This window comes from Cervus canadensis, chromosome 1 (assembly GCF_019320065.1).
Source record: "Cervus canadensis isolate Bull #8, Minnesota chromosome 1, ASM1932006v1, whole genome shotgun sequence".
Lineage (NCBI taxonomy): Eukaryota > Metazoa > Chordata > Mammalia > Artiodactyla > Cervidae > Cervus > Cervus canadensis.
This window is the reverse complement of record NC_057386.1, coordinates 118,682,112-118,703,318: the sequence shown is the minus strand read 5'-3', so window position 1 is coordinate 118,703,318 and position 21,207 is coordinate 118,682,112. Positions and strand designations below refer to the sequence as shown.

Genomic DNA, 21,207 nt, shown 5'->3' with positions numbered 1-21,207 from the left:
AGAGGTCATGTCAAACCCCTTCTTAACCACCCGAGGGCACTCCCCACTGTGCTCCGGACGAAGTCTGCCCACCATGGTGGGTGTGCTTCTGTCATCTTTGGGGCATCTTTCATTTCATTTCTGTTCAGGTATGTGTGTGGAGCTTTTGCACATCGTGCCTGGCCCTGTTCTGGGCTCTGGGGATACCACAGTGACCAAGACAAAAGCCCATGGAGCTGATACTCCAGGCAGGGAAGCAGGCACCAGGCAGGCCCACGATTGAAGTCCATGCTCCCCTCCCAGGCGGCAATAGAAGCCCGGGAAGAAGCTGGGGGTCATGTGAGGGGGCCGGGGCATGGCAGTGTGACCGGGGAGGCCAAAGGCAGCCTCTGTAAGATGACCTTTGGGTGGACACCTGAGAGACGTGACAGGCCAGCCATTCAAAGATCCGGGGGCAGGGCTGAGGGTGCAGCAAGTGCAAAGGCCCTTAGTGGAATGTTCCAGGCCCGTCCCAGGAGGACAAGGAGGCTGGTGTGTCCAGCGTGAGGGATGACTGGGATGACATGAAAGCAGAGATGTCTCAGACCGGGTTTCACAGGACCTTCTCTTCCCAGAGGAGGACTTCTGAGTTTTCTCAGGAGCTGGAGGCAGGGGTGGCATGTTTTGGGCAGAGGAGTGCTACCACCTGACTTAGGTTTTTTTAAGGATTACTGTTATACTGAGCTAAAAAGTTTACTTAAAACACGTGCATACACACACCAAAGGATTTCTCTGACCGGCGTAGAGAAGAGATGGGCAGAGAGGGGCAGGACGGGGAGCCAGACCAGCAGCAGGGGCTGTGCCCGGTGGGGTGAGGGGCTGGGAAAGTGCAGACGGTATATGGGGGAGTCACTCCACATGATGAGTGAGGGGGGACGTGAGGGGATGAGCCTCCTGAATCCCTGGGGCCTCTCCTGCCCTGAGGTTCTCTGCCTGTACTGTGCTTAGTCGTGTCTGACTCTTTGTGACCCCCGTGGACTGTAGCCTGCCAGGTTCCTCTGCCCATGGGATCTCCCAGGCAGGCATACTGGAGTGGGTTGCCCTTTCCTCCTCCAGGGGATCTTCGTGACCCAGAGATTGAACCTGCATCTCTTGCATTTCCTGCGTTGGCAGGTGGGTTCTTTACTAGCACCATGTGGGAAGCCAAGGTACAGCCATTCTGTTCAGCACTTGTAGGTCAAGAAAAATATTCCCCAGCCAATCAAGACCTTCCGCCTGTCCACCGATCACTCATGCCCTCACTGGCACATCCCAAGAGCTCTGGCCAATGGGAATGATGATCTGTGGTGGCCCAGTCACTTATTCTCTTTGGTTTGTCTCACTCAGGGCTGCACACAGCAGTGGTTACCCTGTGGCAGACCACCATCCACATTACTCTAGTGAGGGGTGAGTGACCAGAGTTTGTGGTGGGGAGACCTCTAGGCAGTGGCCAGGAGGCCCGGGTGCTAGAGCTGGCTCTCTGACGGATCAGCCCCGTACACAGGTACACTCTCTGCCGTGACCTCCGTCTCTAAGAGACGGGCATTCAATTAAATGGTCTCTCCAACCCGTTCCAGACCTGAGTGTCATCCGTTCTAAGACCCTGGACCTGACACTCATCCTTTCTATGGTGGACACAGAAAGTCCTCCAGAGTCCATGGAGGGAAACCCCGTAGTCCATTTTTTCAGTCGCTAAGCCCTGTCCGACTCTTTGTGACCCAGGGGACTATAGCATTCCAGGCTTCCCTGTCCTCTACTATGTCCCGGAGTTTGCTTAAATTCACGTCCATTGAGTCTGTGATGCTATCTATCCAACCATCTCATCCTTTGCTGCCCCGTTCTCCTCCTGCCTTCAGTCTTTCCCAGCATCAGTCTTTTCCAATGAGTCGGCTCTTAACATCAGGTGGCCAGAGTATTGGAGCTTTAGCCTCAGCATCTGTCCTTCCAATGAATACTCAGGGTTGATTTCCTTTAGGATGGATGGGTTTGGTCTCTTTGCAGTCCCCGTACTTTGGTTAAGCATGGGGATTCTCAGCATAGACCCTGCTGACCTTATAAATGTGTGAAGCCTGGGTGAGTTCACAGGTCTCTCTGGGCTTCCTGTACCTGATCTGTAAAATGGACACAGTAATGGTAGCTACTTCATAGGGTTATTGTGAGGATGAAATTTACAATGATAAATATATCATGCTGAAAGTAGCCAGGCACATAGAATATGCCCTGGAAGTGTGTTTGTTATTTCAGCAGAAGCCGGATTGATGAGGTTTGGGCTACATAGATTTATAGGGCTGAGGTTCGTTAGGGTGGGGGTGAGATACGTGTGCTAAGAAAGACCCTTGTCACCTGCTCCTTCCACCACGGCCGCCTTGGTGGAAGGCTTCCGGTAGCCAGCAAGATCCAGGCGGCTGGGCTCTGCACCAGCTGTGGCAGGGCTGGCCCCACGGGTAGCTCAATTTGCTTTGATAACCCACCCCCTGCCACACACACACACATGAGAGGAAGGGCTGGGAGGGCTCACATCGGGGGATCTCCAAGGCAGGGGCTCACGCGGATGCTTATGTCTAGCTCAGGCTGGGAAAGCGGCACTAATGTCCTCTGCCATCTGTGCCAGCCATCGCCACCCACCCTGCACCAGCACCGCTCTTTACTTAGGACCGCTGTGTCCCGGGCATCAGCTCCTGCCGTGTGGAGGGCATGGAGGATTCAGTGCAGGCACCCAAGATCCCAGCACCAGCCAGCTGCCTGCCTGTGTTTCTCCTGCTCAGGAGTCACATTTGGGCTCACGCTTTCCTGATCCATGTGAGTGGGTGGAAGAAGGTGGTTTTGACCTTCCCCTGGCTCCACCTGGGGCTCAGTTCTTTCAGAAATGGGCATGGAGATCAGAGTTAGGAGATCCTGGTGTTGGGAGAGCAGGACCAGAATGAGAAGGGTCGACTGCAGTCAGATGTGATGGAACAGCTGCCGTATTTTTAATCCTTTCAGCCAAAGCTTGTCCTTCTTTTTGGGTTTCCAATTCTTGAGAGGCATGCATGCATGCGTGCAAAGTCACTTCAGTCATGTCTGATTCTTTGTGACGCTATGGACTGTAGCCTGCCAGGCTCCTCTGACCACGGGGTTTCTCCAGGCAAGAATATTGGAGTGGGTTGCTATGCCCTCCTCCAGGGGATCTTCCCAACCCAGGGATCGAACCCACATCTCTTACATCTCCTGCATTGGCAGGTGGGTTTTTACAGCTAACGCCACCTGGGAAGCTCCTTGAGAGGCATTCAGTTCAGTTTAGTTCAGTTCAGTCGCTGAGTCGTGTCCGACTCTGTGACCCCATGCACCGCAGCAGGCCAGGCCTCCCTGTCTATCACCAACTCCCGGAGTCCACCCAAACCCATGTCCATAGAGTCAGTGATGCCATCCAACCATCTCATCCTCTGTCATCCCCTTCTCCTTCTGCCCTCAATCTTTCCCAGCATCAGGGTCTTTTCCAATGAGTCAGCTCTTCACGTCAGGTGCCCAGAGTATTGGAGTTTCAGCTTCAACATCAGTCCTTCCGGTGAACACCCAGGACTGATCTCCTTTAGGATGGACTGGTTGGCTCTCCCTGCAGTCCAAGGGACTCTCAAGAGTCTTCTCCAACACCACAGTTCAAAAGCATCAGTTCTTCTGCACTCAGCTTTCTTTATAGTCCAACTCTCACATCCATACATGACCACTGGAAAAACCATAGGCTTGACTAGACGGGCCTTTGTTGACAAAGTAATGTCTCTGCTTTTTAATATGCTGTCTAGGTTGGTCATAACTTTCCTTCCAAGGAGTAAGCATCTTTTAATTTCATGGCTGCAATCACCATCTGCAGTGATTTTGGAGCCCCAGAAAAATAAAGTCAGCCACTGTTTCCACTGTTTCCCCATCTATTTGCCATGAAGTGATGGGACCAGATGCCATGATCTTAGTTTTCTGAATGTTGAGCTTTAAGCCAACATTTTCACTCTCCTCTTTCACTTTCATCAAGAGGCTCTTTAGTTTTTCTTTACTTTCTGCCATAAGGGTGGTGTCATCTGCATATCTGAGGTTATTGATATTTCTCCCGGCAATCTTGATTCCAGCTTGTGCTTCCTCCAGCCCAGCGTTTCTCATGATGTACTCTGCATATAAGTTAAATAGGCAGGGTGACAATATACAGCCTTGACGTACTCCTTTCCCTATTTGGAACCAGTCTGTTGCTCCGTGTCCAGTTCTAACTGTTGCTTCCTGACCTGCAATACAGGTTTCTCAAGAGTCAGGTCAGGTGGTCTGGTATGCCCATCTCTTTCAGAATTTTCCACAGTTTATTGTGATCCACACAGTCAAAGGCTTTGGCATAGTCAATAAAGCAGAAATAGATGTTTTTCTGGAACTCCCTTGCTTTTTCAGTGATCCAGCGGATGTTGGTAATTTGATCTCTGGTTCCTCTTCCTTTTCTAAAACCAGTTTGAACAGTTCACGGTTCTGAAGTTCATGGTTCAGGTATTGCTGAAGTCTGGCTTGGAGAATTTTGAGCATTACTTTACTAGTGTGTGAGATGAGTACAATTGTGCGGTAATTTGAGCGTTCTTTGGCATTGCCTTTCTTTGGGGTTGGAATGAAAACTGACTTTTCCAGTCCTGTGGCCACTGCTGAGTTTTCCAAATTTGCTGGCATATTGAGTGCAGCACTTTCACAGCGTCATCTTTCAGGATTTGAAATAGCTCAACTGGTATTCCATCACCTCCACTAACTTTGTAGGGATGCTTCCTAAGGCCCACTTGACTTCACATTCCAGGATGTCTGGCTCTAGGTGAGTGATCACACCATCATGATTATCTGAGTTGTGAAGATCTTTTTTGTACAGTTCTTCTGTGTATTCTTGCCACCTCTTCTTAGTATCTTCTGTTTCTGTTGCTGCTGCTAAGTCACTTCAGTCATGTCTGACTCTGTGCGACCCTATAGACGGCAGCCCACCAGGCTCCCCCATCCCTGGGATTCTCCAGGCAAGAGCACTGGAGTGGGTTGCCTTTTCCTTCTCCAGCGCATGAAAGTGAAAACTGAAAGTGAAGTCGCTCAGTCGCGTCCGACTCTTAGTGACCTCATGGACTGCAGCCTACCAGGCTCCTCCATCCATGGGATTTTCCAGGCAAGAGAACTGGAGTGGGGTGCCATTGCCTTCTCTGTCTGCTTCTGTTAGGTCCCTACCATTTCTGTGCTTTATTGAGCCCATCTTTGCATGAAATGTTCCTTTGGTATCTCTAATTTTCTGAAGAGATCTCTAGTCTTTCCCATTCTGTTGTTTTCCTCTATTTCTTTGAACTGATAGCTGAAGAAGGCTTTCTTATCTCTCCTTGCTATTCTTTGGAACTCTGCATTCAAATGGGTATATCTTTCCCTTTCCCCTTTGTACAATGTCACAAACCTCCATCCATAGTTCATCAGGCACTGTGTCTGCAACCTACCAATTAGGAGCTAACCAGCCTAGTTTGGTATCCAAGCCCTGCTTCTCACCAACTGCATGACCTCAGGAAGGTACTTAATTGAAGTGTCTTGGAGGAGAAAGGCAGAAGAACAAAGAACAGGTGGGACAAATATGCAGTAACTGCAAGATGATATATTTATGCCTAACCATATTAGTAATTACATTAAATGTAAATAATCTAAATACTCCAATTAAAAGGCAGAGTTTTTCAAGCTGGAGGAAAGAAACAAGACCAAACTTTATGCTGCCTACAGGAAACAAAGTTTAAATAAAAAGACACAAAGAGATTAAAAGAATGGAAAAAGCTACAATAATCAGTAATCCAAGCAAATAATCAAAACTGGAGTAGATATTATAATCAGAGACAAAGATTTGTATATTTATAGACTGCATTATATATATATATGCATATATGTGACTCAAAATTTAAAAAAAGAAGAAAATAACATAACAGAAACAGGTAAGAGTTGGAGACACTTCAATTAAGTTGTGCAAATGGCAACTAAGCATATGCAAAGATGCTCAACATTATTAGTCTCTGGGGAAATGCAAATTAAAAGCATTGGAATTAAAACAATGCAGTAACATCACAATATTTTAGGATAGTTAAGACTTAAAGCAGTGAGCATATCAATTGGTGATGCGGAAGTGGAAGGCCTAGAACTCTCATTTACTGCGAGTGGGAGTGTAAATGGTACAATCACTTCGGAAAACAGTTTAGTAGTTTTGTGAAAAGTTAAATGGGTGATCCAGCTGTTTCACCCCTTGGAATTTACCCCCAAGAAATGAACACCTACATCCATACCAAGTCCTGTACATGAATGTTCATAACAGCTTCATTTGAAATAGCCAAACACTGGCAATAGTCTAAATGTCCGTCCATGGGACTTCCCTGGTGGTCCAGTGGCTGAGATTCCTCACTCCCAATGCAGGGGGCCCAGGTTCCATCCCTGGCTGGGGAACTAGATCCCACATGGCACAACTAAAAATCCAGAGTGCCACAACTAAGACCCATCTCAGCCAAATAAATATACAGTAAAAAAAAAACTTAAAAAAATAAAAAGCTGAGACTTGTTTGTCAACGCCATGGCATGTATCAGCAGACATACTTGAGCGCTGTGACGAGCCCAACTCAAAGAGGCTTAGGTATAAAAGGGTCTTTGTGGGCTCAGAGTTTGGGAATGCTCTGAGGTAAATGTCAGGCACAGTTCGATCCCACGGGTGTAACTCAGGCAGGTCTTCCCCACTTGGTGGCAGAGGCAGCCTCCAGCAGCAATAGGGAAAGAGCTCCCCAATCCCTCCACACACACACACACACACACCCCTTTCTAAACTGGTCCTGGAGAAGTTCTAGGCTCACCCTTGTTGGCTAGACTTCGGTCAGCAGCACTGGCTGAACCAATACCTGTCTGGGGTGGGATTGGGGGCGGGGGTGCGGTGGGGTCGGGGGTGGAGGGGATCTCATTGCACTGGATCAGCTGCCAGGGGTGGAGTTGGCCAGAGCTGAAGAATAAGGACAGAAAGTAGGGAGTGGACACTCTTCAAAGACAGACAGGACTGAGTTACCAGAAGGAAAGGGCATGGGTCTCAGCAGGGAAGAGCCACGGATGACCCTGCACCAGGGAACAAATCCAGTTATTTTTATTTTTCTGACAAGGTAGTATATTAACATGCTTCCACAAGTCAGAAGTCATCAAAAAGATCACTCCCTCTGAGTGACTTCTACCCTGTTCTCTCCATCCATTGTAGGTAATCAATTTCATCAAGTTCTAATTTACTCTTCCTATTTCTCCCGTTAAGATAAGTAGATATCTCTGTGCTTTCTTGTTTTTTTCCCTTATTTACACAAATGATAGCACTGGGTGCATGCTTTTTTATACTTGCTTTTTTCACTTAACAGGAGAAAGAAAAATTTAATTGAGGTATGGTTGATATACAACACTCTATGTTTCAGGTGTATAATGTAGTGATTCACAATTTTTAAAGGTTATGCTCCTTTTATAGTTATAAAATATTCCTTTGCTGCACAATATATCCTTGTAGTTTATTTATTTTATACATAGTAGTTTGTGCCTCTTAATCCCCTCCCCCTTCCCTCTCCCCAAAGAAACCACTGGTTTGTTCTCTGTAACTATGAGTCTGTTTTTGTTGTTGTATTCACTAGTTTGTTTTAGTTTTAAGATTCCACATCAGCATAATACCCTCAAGGTCCATCCATGTCAGAAAAACATTTTTGCTAGACTTACTATTCTTGCTGTCATTAGTATTGGGTTGGCCAAAAAGGTCATTTGGTTTTTGCCAAAATATGTTACCCAGACGACCTTTTCAGCCAACGTAATACATGGGATCATGTGTAGACTTATGTGTGCTTAGCTGCTCTGTCGTGTCTGACTCTTTGGGACCCCATGGACTGTAGCCCGCCAGGCTCCTCTGACCATGGGGATTCTCGAGGCAAAAATACTGGAGTCGGTTGCCATGCCCTTCTCCAGAGGATCTTCACAACCCAGGGATCGACCCCAGGTCTCTTGCATTGCAGGTGGATTTTTTACTGCCTGAGCCACCAGGAAGCCCAAGTGTATACAAATGGTATTGACTTATATAATAGGATATGAGTGAGAGCATGTGAGTGACTGCCAGCCTTCTCTCTGGTGAATGGTGTCTTTTTATTCTCTCAAACCTGGGTTGTAAGTGAATCTCCTCTTGCAGTTGGAGGCAAATATACCGTCCACGACTCCCAGGCCCCCAGTCTGAGCTTAAAGGGCGAAAACTCCCCCTCCAGCCCCACCGGACATGAATGGGAGATGATTTATCAAGAGGCAGCAATCTACCTCCAGGTGAGTCTCTCCTGGGCAGCACCTGGCCCTTCTTGCCACGTGTTGGTGGATACAGGGAGCCAGGCTCTGTTGGATGCATGCCCAGAAATACAGTTCTGGCTTTAGTGCTCCGTGTGTGAGCTTCTCATTTCATAAGATCAGGCCGGGAGAGCCGACCTGACTGTGTCCGTGGGCTTGTTCCCAGGACCCCCGGTGTGTGGCCCTGCCTGCCCCCAAGTTCCCCGAGTCTGTCCATTTGGCCTCCCCCTGCCCTGCTCCCTCTTCTGGAGAGGCCGGTTCTCAGGAAGGAATTCTTCTTTTATCTACTGAATCCAGCTGACTTAGTGTGAGGAGTCTGGAGATGTTTATTCCTTCCTGTTTATCCTGCTGTTGCTTTCATATTTGCTATTCCATGCTTGGTTTTTGTTTTTAAACAAATTTTAAAGTCTTTATAATTCTGTCTGGTAGGTCTATCTTAATTTATTTAACTATCCTGATAAGTTTGGATATTTTCTCTTTTTATGTTTCCCTTACTGTATATTATGCATTTCCCTGTTATAAATTATAATATGAGGACAGTCTCTGTCTTCAGCTATTTCTCTCTTTTTCTCTTTAATATCGAGGATTATTTTATTAGGAAACACTCCAAGAAGTAGAATCAGTGGGTTGAAGAAATCAACATTTTTTAGGGCCCTTGATATATAGTATTGAATACTCTCCAAAGGGAATATTGCCTGTTAACTGCTATCTCACTATCTATGGTAGTTTCACCTTAATCTTGTCATTTTTGTCATAAGATTTCAGCTTCTGTTGAAATTTCAGCATTGAGTAAGGGTTTGGGTGAGGAAATGGGATTTTTCTTAAGTTCATTTGAATGATCACTTTCCCCTAATGTTTTTCTTCTTTGAAGTAGCTCTCCCTTGTAAGTATTTGCTTTGCTATTTTAAAAGAATATTTAATGAAATTCAGATACTTATTTGATAGCTGTTCAGGTGTCTGTGTGTTTATCACGTTTTATGGCTATACTCCTCAAGGAATGTGTTTTGATTCAGGTTAAGGCAGAAATGATTCAGGTTAAGTAGAACTGTTTTAGGGAGATTTTAGCAAGCGTGGGCATGCCTGTTGATGGGGCAGAATCACCCTGTACACTGTCACCCTCTCTAAGGTTGAACAGGTGCTAGATAAGAGGCCAGGATGGATCCAAATACGGGATTAGAATCATTGCTTGGTAATTCCTTCTTTCCTTAAGCAGGTGAGAACATTAGTAATAAAAATGGCTATCATCAAATAATAAATGCTGGAGAGGGTGTGGAGGAAAGGGAACTCTCCTACGCTGTTGGTGGGAATGTAAATTGGTACAGACATTAAGGAAAACAGTATGTAAGTGTCTTAAAAAACTAAAAATAGAGCTACTGTATGATCCAGCAATCCCACTCCAGGATATATATTTGGAAAGAAAAAACCCTCTAATTCAAAAAGATGCGTGCATCTCAGTGTCTGTCATAGCACTCTTTACAATAGCCAAGGCATGGAGACAACCCGAGGACCAAGCACCCCTCAACAGACAGTGGATTTAAGAAGATGTGGCATATAATACACACACACACACACACACACACACACACACACACACACACACACACACACACACACGCAGTGGAATGTTACTTAGCCACAATAAAGAATGAAATATTACCATGTGCCATAGTGTGGATAGACCTAGAGAATATGATACTAAGTCAGTCAGCTAGTGAAAGAGAAATATTATATAACTTCTAAGTGGAATCTAAAATATAATACAAATGTATCTATATACCAAAGAAAGACTAAGTTAAGTATGTACTTGCTGATCTTTCTAACAACCTTACCAAGCAGTTTGGTCATCTCCCGGTTCATATACCTGAGATTCCCAGGGCCTAGTGAGTCCAAAGCCAGCCAGCTAGTAAACTTCCAAGCTTGGATTTAAACCGTGTCCATCCAGCCTCCAGATGATGTTCTTTCTTCTCTACGTGGTGGCCACGTTTCTGTACCTGACCCCATGTATTCACTCAAAAATGGACCATGTCTTTGGGGGAAAAGAGGTTACAGAACAGAAGGTATCATATGGTGATGTTTAATATATAAGTTATATATAATTTAATATAATATGTGTCTATGCATGCACAGATACCCATTCATATCTGGAAAGTTATTTGTCAGAATATTAAAGGTGATTATTTTTGGCTGATGGAATTTTTACTACCTTATAATTTTGTGTATTACTTGAATTTTTTTTTTTTTACAAAAAAAGATCCATCCTCTTATAAAATTAAAACTAAAAGCAGAATCTGAATCCCCGTGGACAGTAGTTTCTGGCTGTGGAGGGTGGTGTTAATGGGTGTCCAAGAGCTGTTTTTGCGAGCGTTCTCAGTCGTGTCTGACTCTTTGCCACCCCATGGACTGTAGCCCACCAGGCTCCTCTGTCCTTGGGATTTTTCAGGCAAGAATACTGGAATGGGTTGCCATTTCCTCCTCCAGGGGATCTTCCCAACCCAGGGGTCGAATCCACGTTTTTTGTGTCTCCGACATTGGTGGGTGGATTCTTTACCACTGTGCCACCTGGGAAGCCTTAGCATCTGGGTCAGGATAGAGACTCAGATCCTATTTCACTCCGTCCTTGCTGGGGGAGGCCTCATCTTCCATCTCCCCTGAGGCAATTCCAAGTCCCTGAGGTCAGACCTGAGAGCTCCATGTCAGTGGTTTCCTCTTGCCAGACCTTCATCCCTGGCTACTTGTTGGAAGAAATTACCCGAGAATTGCATTTTCTAGAAGTCCAAGCCAGAAGCTTCCCAGGCAACCATGTGTGACCCCTGTGGCCAAGGCGGTGGAGGTGAAAACCACAGCCCGGCACAGATCACAGGGTGGGGAGTGAGGCTTGCCCAGCTTGCCCTCTGTGTGACTTCCAGGATGTTTGTTCCCTGCCCTGTCCAGTCTGTGGTTTGCCTTTTATTTATTTATTTTTTTTGATCATGAGGATAGTAATGTATCCGGCTTCAGGGAAGTGACTCGCTTGAAGTTCCGTTGGAAACCACAGCCAAGGTCAGAGCTCCCAGCTGCCTCCCAGCTACTAGACAGTCCTCGGGCCTGGCAGGCGCTTGGAGAATGATCTCTTGCAGAAATGCTTCATCTTACCAAACATCTATTAAATGCCCACTGTGTGCACCAGACACTGTGCCAACTGAGGTCTTGACTATGTCTCTTGCTCTCCCAGTTCTCTGTGACAAGCTTGGTGAGCTGAAGCCACCTCCGGCTAGCATAGGAGCCCGCTGCCCAAAGCTCCTTCCATGGCACCATGTGCCACCTGGCCCAGAGACACTTCTTCCTGTCAGCCTGGCTTTGCGACTTCTGCGTGAATCACCAGGCACGTGTGTTAGTTTCACTTTTGCTGGAATAAGGGTTTATGAGGATGGTTGCATGTGGCCTCATCCCAGAAGGGCCAAATATTGGAATAGTTGAAGGTCTGCCTGCATTCCAGAATACCCAGAATGCTTTTGGAAAGGATGGGTGTCCCTTCTGGGACTCTGACCCTTTTCTCCTCTAGAGATTGGAGCCAAGGGCAAGAACCTCTATTCTGAGTGTCTGTGCTGAGAATGAACAAGACAGGTTCTCCTAACTCAGAAGCATTGGTGTTTGGGACCGGATAATTCTTTGTTGTAAGGGGCTGCCCTGTGCATTTTAGCAGGTTTAGCAGCATCCCTGGAATTGACTCTCTGGATACCAGCAACATCCCCCAGGTGTGATAACTACACATGTCTCCAGCCCTGGGGTGGAGTCAGGGGAGGGCAGGTGGTCAACACTGCCCCCAGTTGAGAAGCACTGAAGCAAGGCGATGTGTGGAAAGTAAATGCTGTCTATGTGTAGGCTGTTGGATGGGGTACCGAGGTGATGAAGTTGATGAGGTGGGACCTCTCTTACTCTGACCTGTGCCCACCAAGCCCAGGGAGGCAGTGAAGATCCCCTACCTCCCCCAGAAGGCCGATCCTAACAGGGAGGGTCATCGGCTTATATTCTCAAGGGCTCCATCATTTGTTTTCTGCACCATCAGCAGGAGGCCACGAGTAGATAGAACAGGGCTGCTGGAATCAGGCTGCCTGGCTCTATGGGCTTGGGTGCTACAGAAGTTCCCTGTCATTGCTGTCAGATGAGAAGGCATAGAAGCATTTGCCTGGAAGGCAAGTTGTCAGGACTGAAAAGAGTGTTGGGGCTTAGTGGAGGGCACTCAGTGGGGGTCAGCCACTGTCTCATTATTATTGGGGTGAAAGCATCAAGGGGTTAGAAAGTTAGGTGGAAATAGAGTCAGTTAAGAAGTGGGGGGACTTCCCTGTTGGTGCAGTAGTTAAGAAGACTTTGCCTTCCAATGAGGGGGTGCAGATTCCATCTCTAGCTGGGGAGCCAAGATCCCACATGCCTCATGGTCAAAAAGCAAAAACAACAACAACTCACATAAAACAGAAGCAATATTGTAACAAATTCAACAAAAACTTTAAAAATGGTCCCACATCCAAAAACTCTTTAAAAAGGTAAATGGGATGGGGAAAGCTGCGTAAAGCAGGATTCTGATAAAGGGACCTTCAAGCTTTGCCCTCAATGTTACTAGCTTAAAGTAAATCATAACAGGTCACCTCTTCAGGGAGCTTTCCTTGTGCCAGACGCTGCCCTGAGAGCCCTGGGAGTAAGTAAGGTCGGTAACCCACGGATGGTTGTAAAGGTGCTGTTACCCAGGGAGAAGGGGGCGGAGCCAGGACACAGTCGTGGCTAGTTTACCCCAGACCCCGAGCACTTAGCCTCCCGCACCTGAGAGGGAGACTTTGGTCTCAGAAGGGACCAGATGCGCCCGCTTCCCTTTGATCTCTTGGGCGTTTTATCCTTTGATTCCTCCAAGTAGTTTTGGAAAGAAGCAAGTCTTTGGAGCCCCATCAGCGGCAAGGGTGAGACCTGTGGGGTGTGCTAAGCTGTGAAGATAATACTTAATTTTCCATCCTCTCTGGCCTGAAGCTCCCACCTGCCAAGGGCCCGCCCCTTTCCCCCGCCCAGCGCACATCCCACATCCCAGGCCGCTTTTGCGTCCCAGGCGCCCTGCTTCGTGCGGGCGCACGCACTACCGCGACTCTTGCTCTTTCAGGAAGGCGAGAATAACGACAAGTTCTTCACCCACCCCAAGAACGCCAAAGCGCTGGCGGCCTACCTCTTCGCACACAACCACCTCTTCTACCTGATGGAGCTGTCCGCGGCCTTGCTCCTGCTGCTGCTCTCCTTGTGCGAGGCTCCCGCCGTCCCCGCTCTCCGGCTGGGCATTTACGTGAGTGTCCCGGGGCCGCGAGCCGCGGCTCTCTGGGGGTGTCGGGGGTGGGAGGGGGGCAGAGTAACTCAAGCCTGAGAGGGAACATTCTGGAAGGGGAGACACCCCACGGATTTCAAACGGGGAGGCCCCGGGAGTAGCTGGCTCACCAGTCTTGCTTGGGGTCCCCGCCCAAGGGAATGCACCACCCCCAGTCTTCCCTGGGATTCCGTTCCCTTGTAACTTCCAAGGAGGGGCGGGGGACGCCCTCGGACTGCCTCACTTAGGACCCGTGGCCAAGCTTTGGCTCCAGGTGAAAAGCATACCTGATCAGCAGTCCTGCCCACTGTCTCCAAAGAAAAGCCAGCAGGTGTGCTCACTTCTCCGACTGGGGAGTGGCTGATGACGCTGCATCTCCTTCACGCCCTGTGGCTACAGGTCCACGCAACCCTGGAGCTGTTCGCCCTGGTGGTGGTCGTGTTTGAACTCTGCATGAAGTTGCGGTGGCTGGGCCTTCACACCTTCATCCGGCACAGAAGGACCATGGTCAAGGTGATGTGTCCATCTCCAGCATTTCCTTGTCAACGTCAAGCCTGTATCGTCAGTTCAACTGCAAATCCCCCATGGGCCTAGTCGTGCACTGCGAAGCGTAACTCTGGGTCCCGGACTTCACCATGCTTCCAGCTTTGCTCTGGGTGTCACGGTGGTACTCACAGTAGCTAACATGATCCAGTATTTAGTTGGAGCCAAGCACCAGCATGGTGACTTTTGTGGGAAATGTGTAACTATTCCTAATTTACCTCCAGCCAGTCGCAAGAGAATGGGATCTGAATCCTGGAGAGCTGGGATTCCAAACCAGCCTGGCATGGCCTCCACACTCATGGCAGCCAGTGCCGTATGTGTCCACTTTCTCTGTAGCAGAGAGAGGCATCACTTGGAATGTGTCAGAGTAGTATTTAGCAGTGTCAGAAGTACACACACTTGACGGGGAGGATGTGCCCAAGGAATTGGAGATCAGGACATGCCGAAGACCCCAGGGCGGGCAGGGAGAGCTGGAACCAGAGGGTGGGTGGCTGTGGCTTGCGGAGTGGTGGTTTTGTTCAGTGGGTACCCTCTGATGAGCTGCTGGGAGCACTGATCGCCCTGGAGCTTGTTATCCTGGGTCAGCAACCAGTGGACGTCTCCCTGGGGCCTACCTGATGTTGGGGGAAGTGAGAGAGGATGAGGGAAGGGCTTCTCCAGGCTCCCCTCGGGGATGGGGAGGTATGGGGGACCAATATCTAGCTGGCCCTCTGGCCAGGGCATACAGGAGGGGCTGGGGCACAGGGGCTAATGGTGCGCCTTGCCCGGCCTCCCCCAGACCTCCGTGCTGGTGGTGCAGTTCGTGGAGGCCATCGTGGTGTTGGTACGGCAGACATCGCACATGCGGGTGACCCGGGCTCTGCGCTGCATCTTCCTGGTGGACTGTCGGTACTGCGGCGGCGTCCGGCGGTAAGGCCTGGGGAGGAGCTGCTCACTCAGGCGCTCGCCCGGCCCGGCCCGGCCCCCTGGGTCTGTGGTGGAACAGCAGTGAGTCACCTAGCAATAAGGTCCCTCCTGCACTTGGCTAGGTCACATTCCTGATCACTTCCCTCTGTCATTCGACCCCTACAGAGAGGAGGGTGGTCCTCCCACTGCAGTTCAGGTCTCTGTACTCCGGGTCCAGGGCGCTCTCCCATCATTACCTGTGCCCCTCTGGGGCTCCTGGCACAGTATCTGCCCAAACACAGCCTGCGGCAGTAACTCAATGAAGTCCACGCAACTCAGCAGGCGGTCCTGACACTTCCCCTGGGACTGGGGGACTGAACTCAAAACAGGCCATTGACCTAAGATCAAGCTGAGTTTTTGTTTTCTTTTTATTTTTTTTAATGCTAGTGTTGATTTTTGGTCAGTGCTGGGTCTTCATTGCTGCATGGGCTTTTCTCTAGTTGCAGTGTGAGGGCCCCTCATTGCGGTGGCTTCTCTTGTTGCAGAGCATGGGCTCTGGGTGCTCAGGCTTCAGTAGTTGTGGCTCTCCAGCTCTAGAGCACAGGCTCAATAGTTGTGGTGCACAGACTGAGTTACTCTGAGGCATGTGGGATCTCCCAGACCAGAGATCGAATCCGTGTCCCCTGCATTGGCAGGTGGATTCTTCACCACTGAGCCACCAGGGAAGCCCTGGACTGAGTTTTGAGAATCCATCTAGAAAACCTCTTAGCTGGAGTCCTGTGAATGAGAGGGGGCTGGCCATTCACTCTTGGTGAGGTTGCTCAGTCGTGTCCGAGTCTTTGAGATCCCATGGACTATGGTCGACCAGGCTCCTCTATCCATGGAATTTTCCAGGCAAGAGTCCTAGAGTGGGGTTGCCATTTCCTTCTCTAGGGCATCTTCCAGACCCAGGGATCGAACCCAGGTCCCCTGCGTTGCAGGCAGACGCTTTACCATCTGAGCCACTGGGAGAGCCCACGGGGTCACTCTTGGTTCCCCGTCTGCAAAACTGGAGACACATGTCCTCAGACTGAGTAGCCCTGAAATGTCTTCCCGCATCCCATGCAGACTGACCTTGGCACCCGAGGCCATGCACCCGGCTTTGGCCTGCCTGCTCCATCCCTTGCAGGCACTTGCCTGCTTGGGCTCAGTAAGCACCACGCCTGCCCTGGTTCTTTCCCCATCACCCCCTGAGTGGAAGTCCTAGGAGATCACTGAGCATGACGTCACAAGCCAGGGTGCAACGGGATTTAGTGTTCCAGGGCTTGGGAGCACCAGGCCCCCATCTCGACAAAGGCATCCCGCACTGAGGAGCCCCAGACCATGCCCCCTGGGCCCCAGCCCGCCACCCACCGCCCCTCACCCCTCCTGGCCCTGTCTCTCTCCCCAGAAACCTGCGGCAGATGTTTCAGTCCCTGCCACCCTTCATGGATATCCTCATGCTTCTCCTCTTCTTCATGATCATTTTCGCCATCCTCGGTGAGTTTTTTCCTGAGCCCCAGTATGCAGGCACTCTGTAAAAGCAAACTTATCATTGAGAAAAAAGGCACTTTGACAGTTTTAGAAATTCAGGAAGGTTTTCAGAATGATAGAAACACTTGTGGACTCCAGCTTAGGAAATGCGGTATTGGGAGGAAATAAAAATAGAAGCCACCTTTGTAACCTTTCTTGATCTGAGTTCCCTTTTGCTCCCAGGGGGTGCCCCCAGTCTTTATTCACACTGATGCATGGCAATGCAGGCCATTTGTTTTCACTGCAGTGTCGTGATCCAATACGTGAATATACCCACATTTATTTACCACTTCCTCCGTTGGTGGGCATTTTCCTCTATCGCAGATCACATTGATGTGAACATTCTCCTGCCTTTCCTGGCGCGCCCTCACGGGAGTTTCTCTACAGCATATGCCTGGGACCTTAGGGTTGACAAAGTTCAGCTTCACTAGGTGTTAAAGCAAGGTCACGCCCTTTCTAACAGCGGAGGAGGCCTTGCCTCTTCAGATAAGATCAAGTATTGATGCAACTCCCACATTCAGACACGGGCTTTAGACAGTGGCGGTCTCAGAACACGGCAGGGAAGCCCAAGGTCCCTTCCCTGGTGCTCAGATGGCAGAGACAGTGGAACCAGAGGGCCGTGACTCTAAGGCCCCCACCAGTGCTGAAACCCCTGGGCCCTTGTGACAGTCTGTTCCCCGAGCCATTGACTCCCACCCTCCCACCCCACTCTGGATAGAATTTCCTTGGTGTTCCAAGGGGCTGACTTCCCTTAGGGGCAGAGTTTCAGGATTTCAAGGACTCAGGGGAATAGCCCATTCTAAGAGAGAGGAAATTAATGGTGCCCCCACCTTGGACCCTCAGCTGCAGGAGAACAGTGGGGTCCCTTTGAAGTTGTTACCTGGCTGTCATGTTCTCAAAACCAAAGATTGCAAACCAGCAGTCTGGGTTCCAGACCCAGCCTACGGATGAGTTTTGTTTGGTCTGAAAGTGTTGAACCAGCATTTTATGTTTTATTTTTTTAAGATTTTTCTGATGTGGACCATTTTTTAAAGTCTTTATTGAATTTGTTACAACATTGCTTCTGTTTACATTTTTTTGTTTTTTTGGGCACAAGATATGTGGGATCTTAGCTGCCTGACGGGATTGAACCTGCACCCCCTCCACTGGCAGGTGAAGTCTTTAAAAAAAAAAAAGCTAATTAATTTTAATTTTTATTTAATATTTTATTTTAAAATATTTATTTATTTGGCTGCTCCAAGTCTTAGTTGCAGCATTTGTGATCTAGTTCCCTGACCAGAGATCCAAGCTGGTCCCCTGCATTGGGAGCTGAGTCTTAGCCACTGGACCACCAGGGAAGTCCCTTGAGCCAGCATTTTTAAAACTAGATTTTTTGACATGAAAATACAGATTTCCAGCCTTAAAATCTTAAATTTTTTTAAACTTTCGTTTTTTTTTTTTTTAATTGACATGTAATCGACATAGCACTGTATTAGTTTTAGGTGTGCAGCATGATGATTTATTATGTACATACTGCAGAATGATCCCCATAATAAGGTTAACAGCATCATCTTTATACATACTTATAGTTTTTTTTTCCCTTCTAATGAGAAGATCTACTCTCCTAGCAACTTTCAAAAACACAATAACGGTATCATTAACTAGAGTCCCTATGTTGTGCATCCAGCCTTTGTGTTTTTTGGCTGCACTATACAGCACATAGGATCTTAGTTCCCTGACCAGGGATCAAACCCCAGCCCCCTGCAGTGGAAGCACAGAGTCCTAACTGCTGGGCCACCAGGAAGGTCCTCAACTGGCCTTTTGTAATAATAGCTTCAGTGGTGCTTGGATCACATTCCCGAATGGCAGCAGTTACCTGGTGCCTTCAGCCAGAGCATGCGCTCTGCTCTGCCGTGGTCCCCACCACTCGCTACGCTTTCCCTCTGCCCATTGCACTCATTTACATTTATCAGTATCTGTCCAGTCCTTTTGACATCTGGGTTTGGGACTTCTGCTCTAACCCATGTTTGCCACCACCTTCTTCTAGGTTTCTACTTATTCTCCCCTAATCCTTCAGACCCCGTAAGTAATCAACACGTTTGTCTCTGTCTTCCTGTGTGTGGGGCCTTTTCACTTCGGGCCAGGTGGCTGGACTGACCCTCCCCCGGCCAGCCGTATTAGGAAGGGATGCCCTGCTTGGTTTCTCATCATCGCTTATGGCACCTGGACGTTCATTTCCTTCTTCGAGTGCCAAGGGGATTCCCTGTCCTGTCATTGAGAGGGGTGTTTCCAGGATCAGATCTGGAACACTGAAACATTTTGGCAGAGGAGTGGTGGAGGAGAGCCCAGCTCATTGTGCAAAACATGTGATTCTCTGGGAGACAATCCCGAGGCCAGGTGTCTGCTTCTGCCAGAAGCACTGAGCTCAGGAAGGAGGAGGCCTTGGACTCCGAGTTTGCTTGTTCCTCTGCCATCCTTAAGGGATCCCGCAGGAGGAGGGAGGGGATGCGTGGGTGGGGTGGGGGAGGATAGGGCTCTGGAGATGACCCACTGCACACAGCCTGTTCCCAGTGGTGTGTGCCCTCGGCCTGGCACCCATGTGTCCTCTGGCCCTCCTGTCCCCACAGTACTTCAGCACCCTGGAGAACAGCATCGTCAGTCTGTTTGTCCTTCTGACCACCGCCAAGTAAGTTTGGACTCTGCTTTGGCTTCTGCCTGCCCTCTGGTAGTGCCCAGGTTTCTTTCCTCTTTTCAGCCAAGGCTCTTCTACGTCTTGGCTCAGACAGCTGCTCAGGGCCACCATGAGGGATGGGAGTGGCCTGGTGAGCTGAGAGTGGGGGAGGGCGGAGGGGGCTGGGAAGGCAGAAAGAGGGACGTCCTTAGAGAAAGCAGAGACTGGCAGACATGGGCCTTGCAGGTAACACTCTGCAAATACAGCTTCCCAGATGTGATGATGCCCTCCTACTCCCAGAACCCCTGGTCCTGCATCTTCTTCATCGTGTACCTTTCCATCGAGCTGTACTTTATCATGAACCTGGTGAGTGGCCTTGGCTTGTGTTCTGTGGACCAGCCCCAGCCATCGCTGTGCTGGGCATTGTGGGGATAAAGTAGGGGTGGCCATCCACCTCCGAGGGCGGAACATAGGGGAAGGAAGTCCTAGACCCTGGGCAGGTGTGGTGTGACTAGGAATTCCCTGTCAAGACTTGAGTTCAGCTGGTTACCAGCAGTAACTAGCCTCTTTGCGATAGTACTGCTGCTGCTGCTGATGACGATGCTAGAGCCTGTCATTCATTCATTCACTTTTTCATTTATTTGAATGCATTGGGTGGGTCTTCATTTCGGCATGTGAGATCTTTAGTTGTGGCATGCGGGATCTAATTTCCTAATCAGGGATCAAACCCGGGCCCCGCTGTGTTAGGAGCACAGGATTAACCACTTAACCACGAAGGAAGTCCCAGAGCTGGAGTTTAAACCAAAACTACCCTGGAACCTTTTCCTTCTCATGGCAAACAGATAATAACTGGAAAAGCTGACACTTATGAAGCCTTAGTCAGGTACTATGCCAAGTGCCTTATGGATAGGGGTTCAATAATTTAACGCTCAAAGCCTAGATGTCTTATTATGATTCTCAATTTATAGTTGAGGAAACTGAGGATCAGACCAATAGGGTGAGTCACCCTTGCCTGCACAACTCAGGTGGCCAGATGAGCTGGTCTCATTCCAGAGCCCTGCTCTTAACCACCCCATCCCACTGCACCCACATGCCAGGAATGTCCTGTGTATTTCTACCCCGTTTATTATGAACCCCTGGGAAACCCAATACAGAACACATTCCTTTAAGGACAATGTGCAGTCCCCATGCACACTGGGAACTTTGAAGGCTTGACTGGCCACCAGGAATGTTACTGCCATCAGCAGATCGCCTCCTCCCAGACCATACCATCAGGCTGGAGCTGAGACCACATGAACGCCAGAATTATAAGGAAGAGGACTTACCAAGTCTTGCATTTATTTTTATACTTCTGATGAGCGTCCCCACCCCAGTCACCACAGTCAGACCCGGGTATAGAAATGGAAAACAATTTCTCTGGGGGTAGGTAGACTTGTGTTGCTGCTGCTAAGTCACGTCAGTCGTGTCCAACTCTGTGCGACCCCATAGATGGCAGCCCACCAGGCTCCCGTCCCTGCCTTAAAATGTGATGTCTTAAGCAGGAAAATATTTTCTTTTTTTTAATTTCTCAAGACCCAAAATAAGTATGTTGGATATTTGTTTGTACATCTTAGAGTTTTTTTGTACTGTTGTTGGTTTAGAATCCTAAAAATATTGTCATGTGTAATTAGTTGCTTTAACAGGTATTTTGAACTGTGAAAATACGGGTATGAGTCAGCCGTTGGGGCCCAAACCCAGCCTACCACCTGTTTTTGTCAATAGAGTTTTATTGCACATGGCCACGCCCATTCATTTGTATATAGTCTGACTGCTTTCATGCTACACCTGCAGGGTTGAGCGATTTCTACAGAGACCATCTTGCCTACAGAGCCTAACATATTTGCTCTCTGGCCCTTTACAGAAAAAGTTTGCTGACTCCCTTGATCTAAAGGGA

The 21,207-nt window shown here is 48.8% G+C and overlaps 1 protein-coding gene across 4 annotated transcripts in view; it reads left to right on the top strand.

Moving 5' to 3' along the window:
- The window catches only part of TPCN1 (two pore segment channel 1), a 70,987-nt gene that overhangs the window by 30,408 nt on the left and 19,372 nt on the right, over positions 1-21,207 (top strand). For 3 of the 4 annotated variants that reach the window (XM_043439622.1, XM_043439604.1, XM_043439612.1), the window contains 8 exons: positions 8,183-8,310; positions 13,451-13,627; positions 14,045-14,158; positions 14,967-15,097; positions 16,503-16,591; positions 18,651-18,685; positions 19,231-19,289; positions 19,541-19,640. In XM_043439622.1, the coding sequence (XP_043295557.1) occupies positions 8,183-8,310; positions 13,451-13,627; positions 14,045-14,158; positions 14,967-15,097; positions 16,503-16,591; positions 18,651-18,685; positions 19,231-19,289; positions 19,541-19,640 (833 nt within the window). The remainder of the gene's footprint in view (positions 1-8,182; positions 8,311-13,450; positions 13,628-14,044; positions 14,159-14,966; positions 15,098-16,502; positions 16,592-18,650; positions 18,686-19,230; positions 19,290-19,540; positions 19,641-21,207) is intronic. The other variant, XM_043439630.1, reaches the window with a different exon arrangement.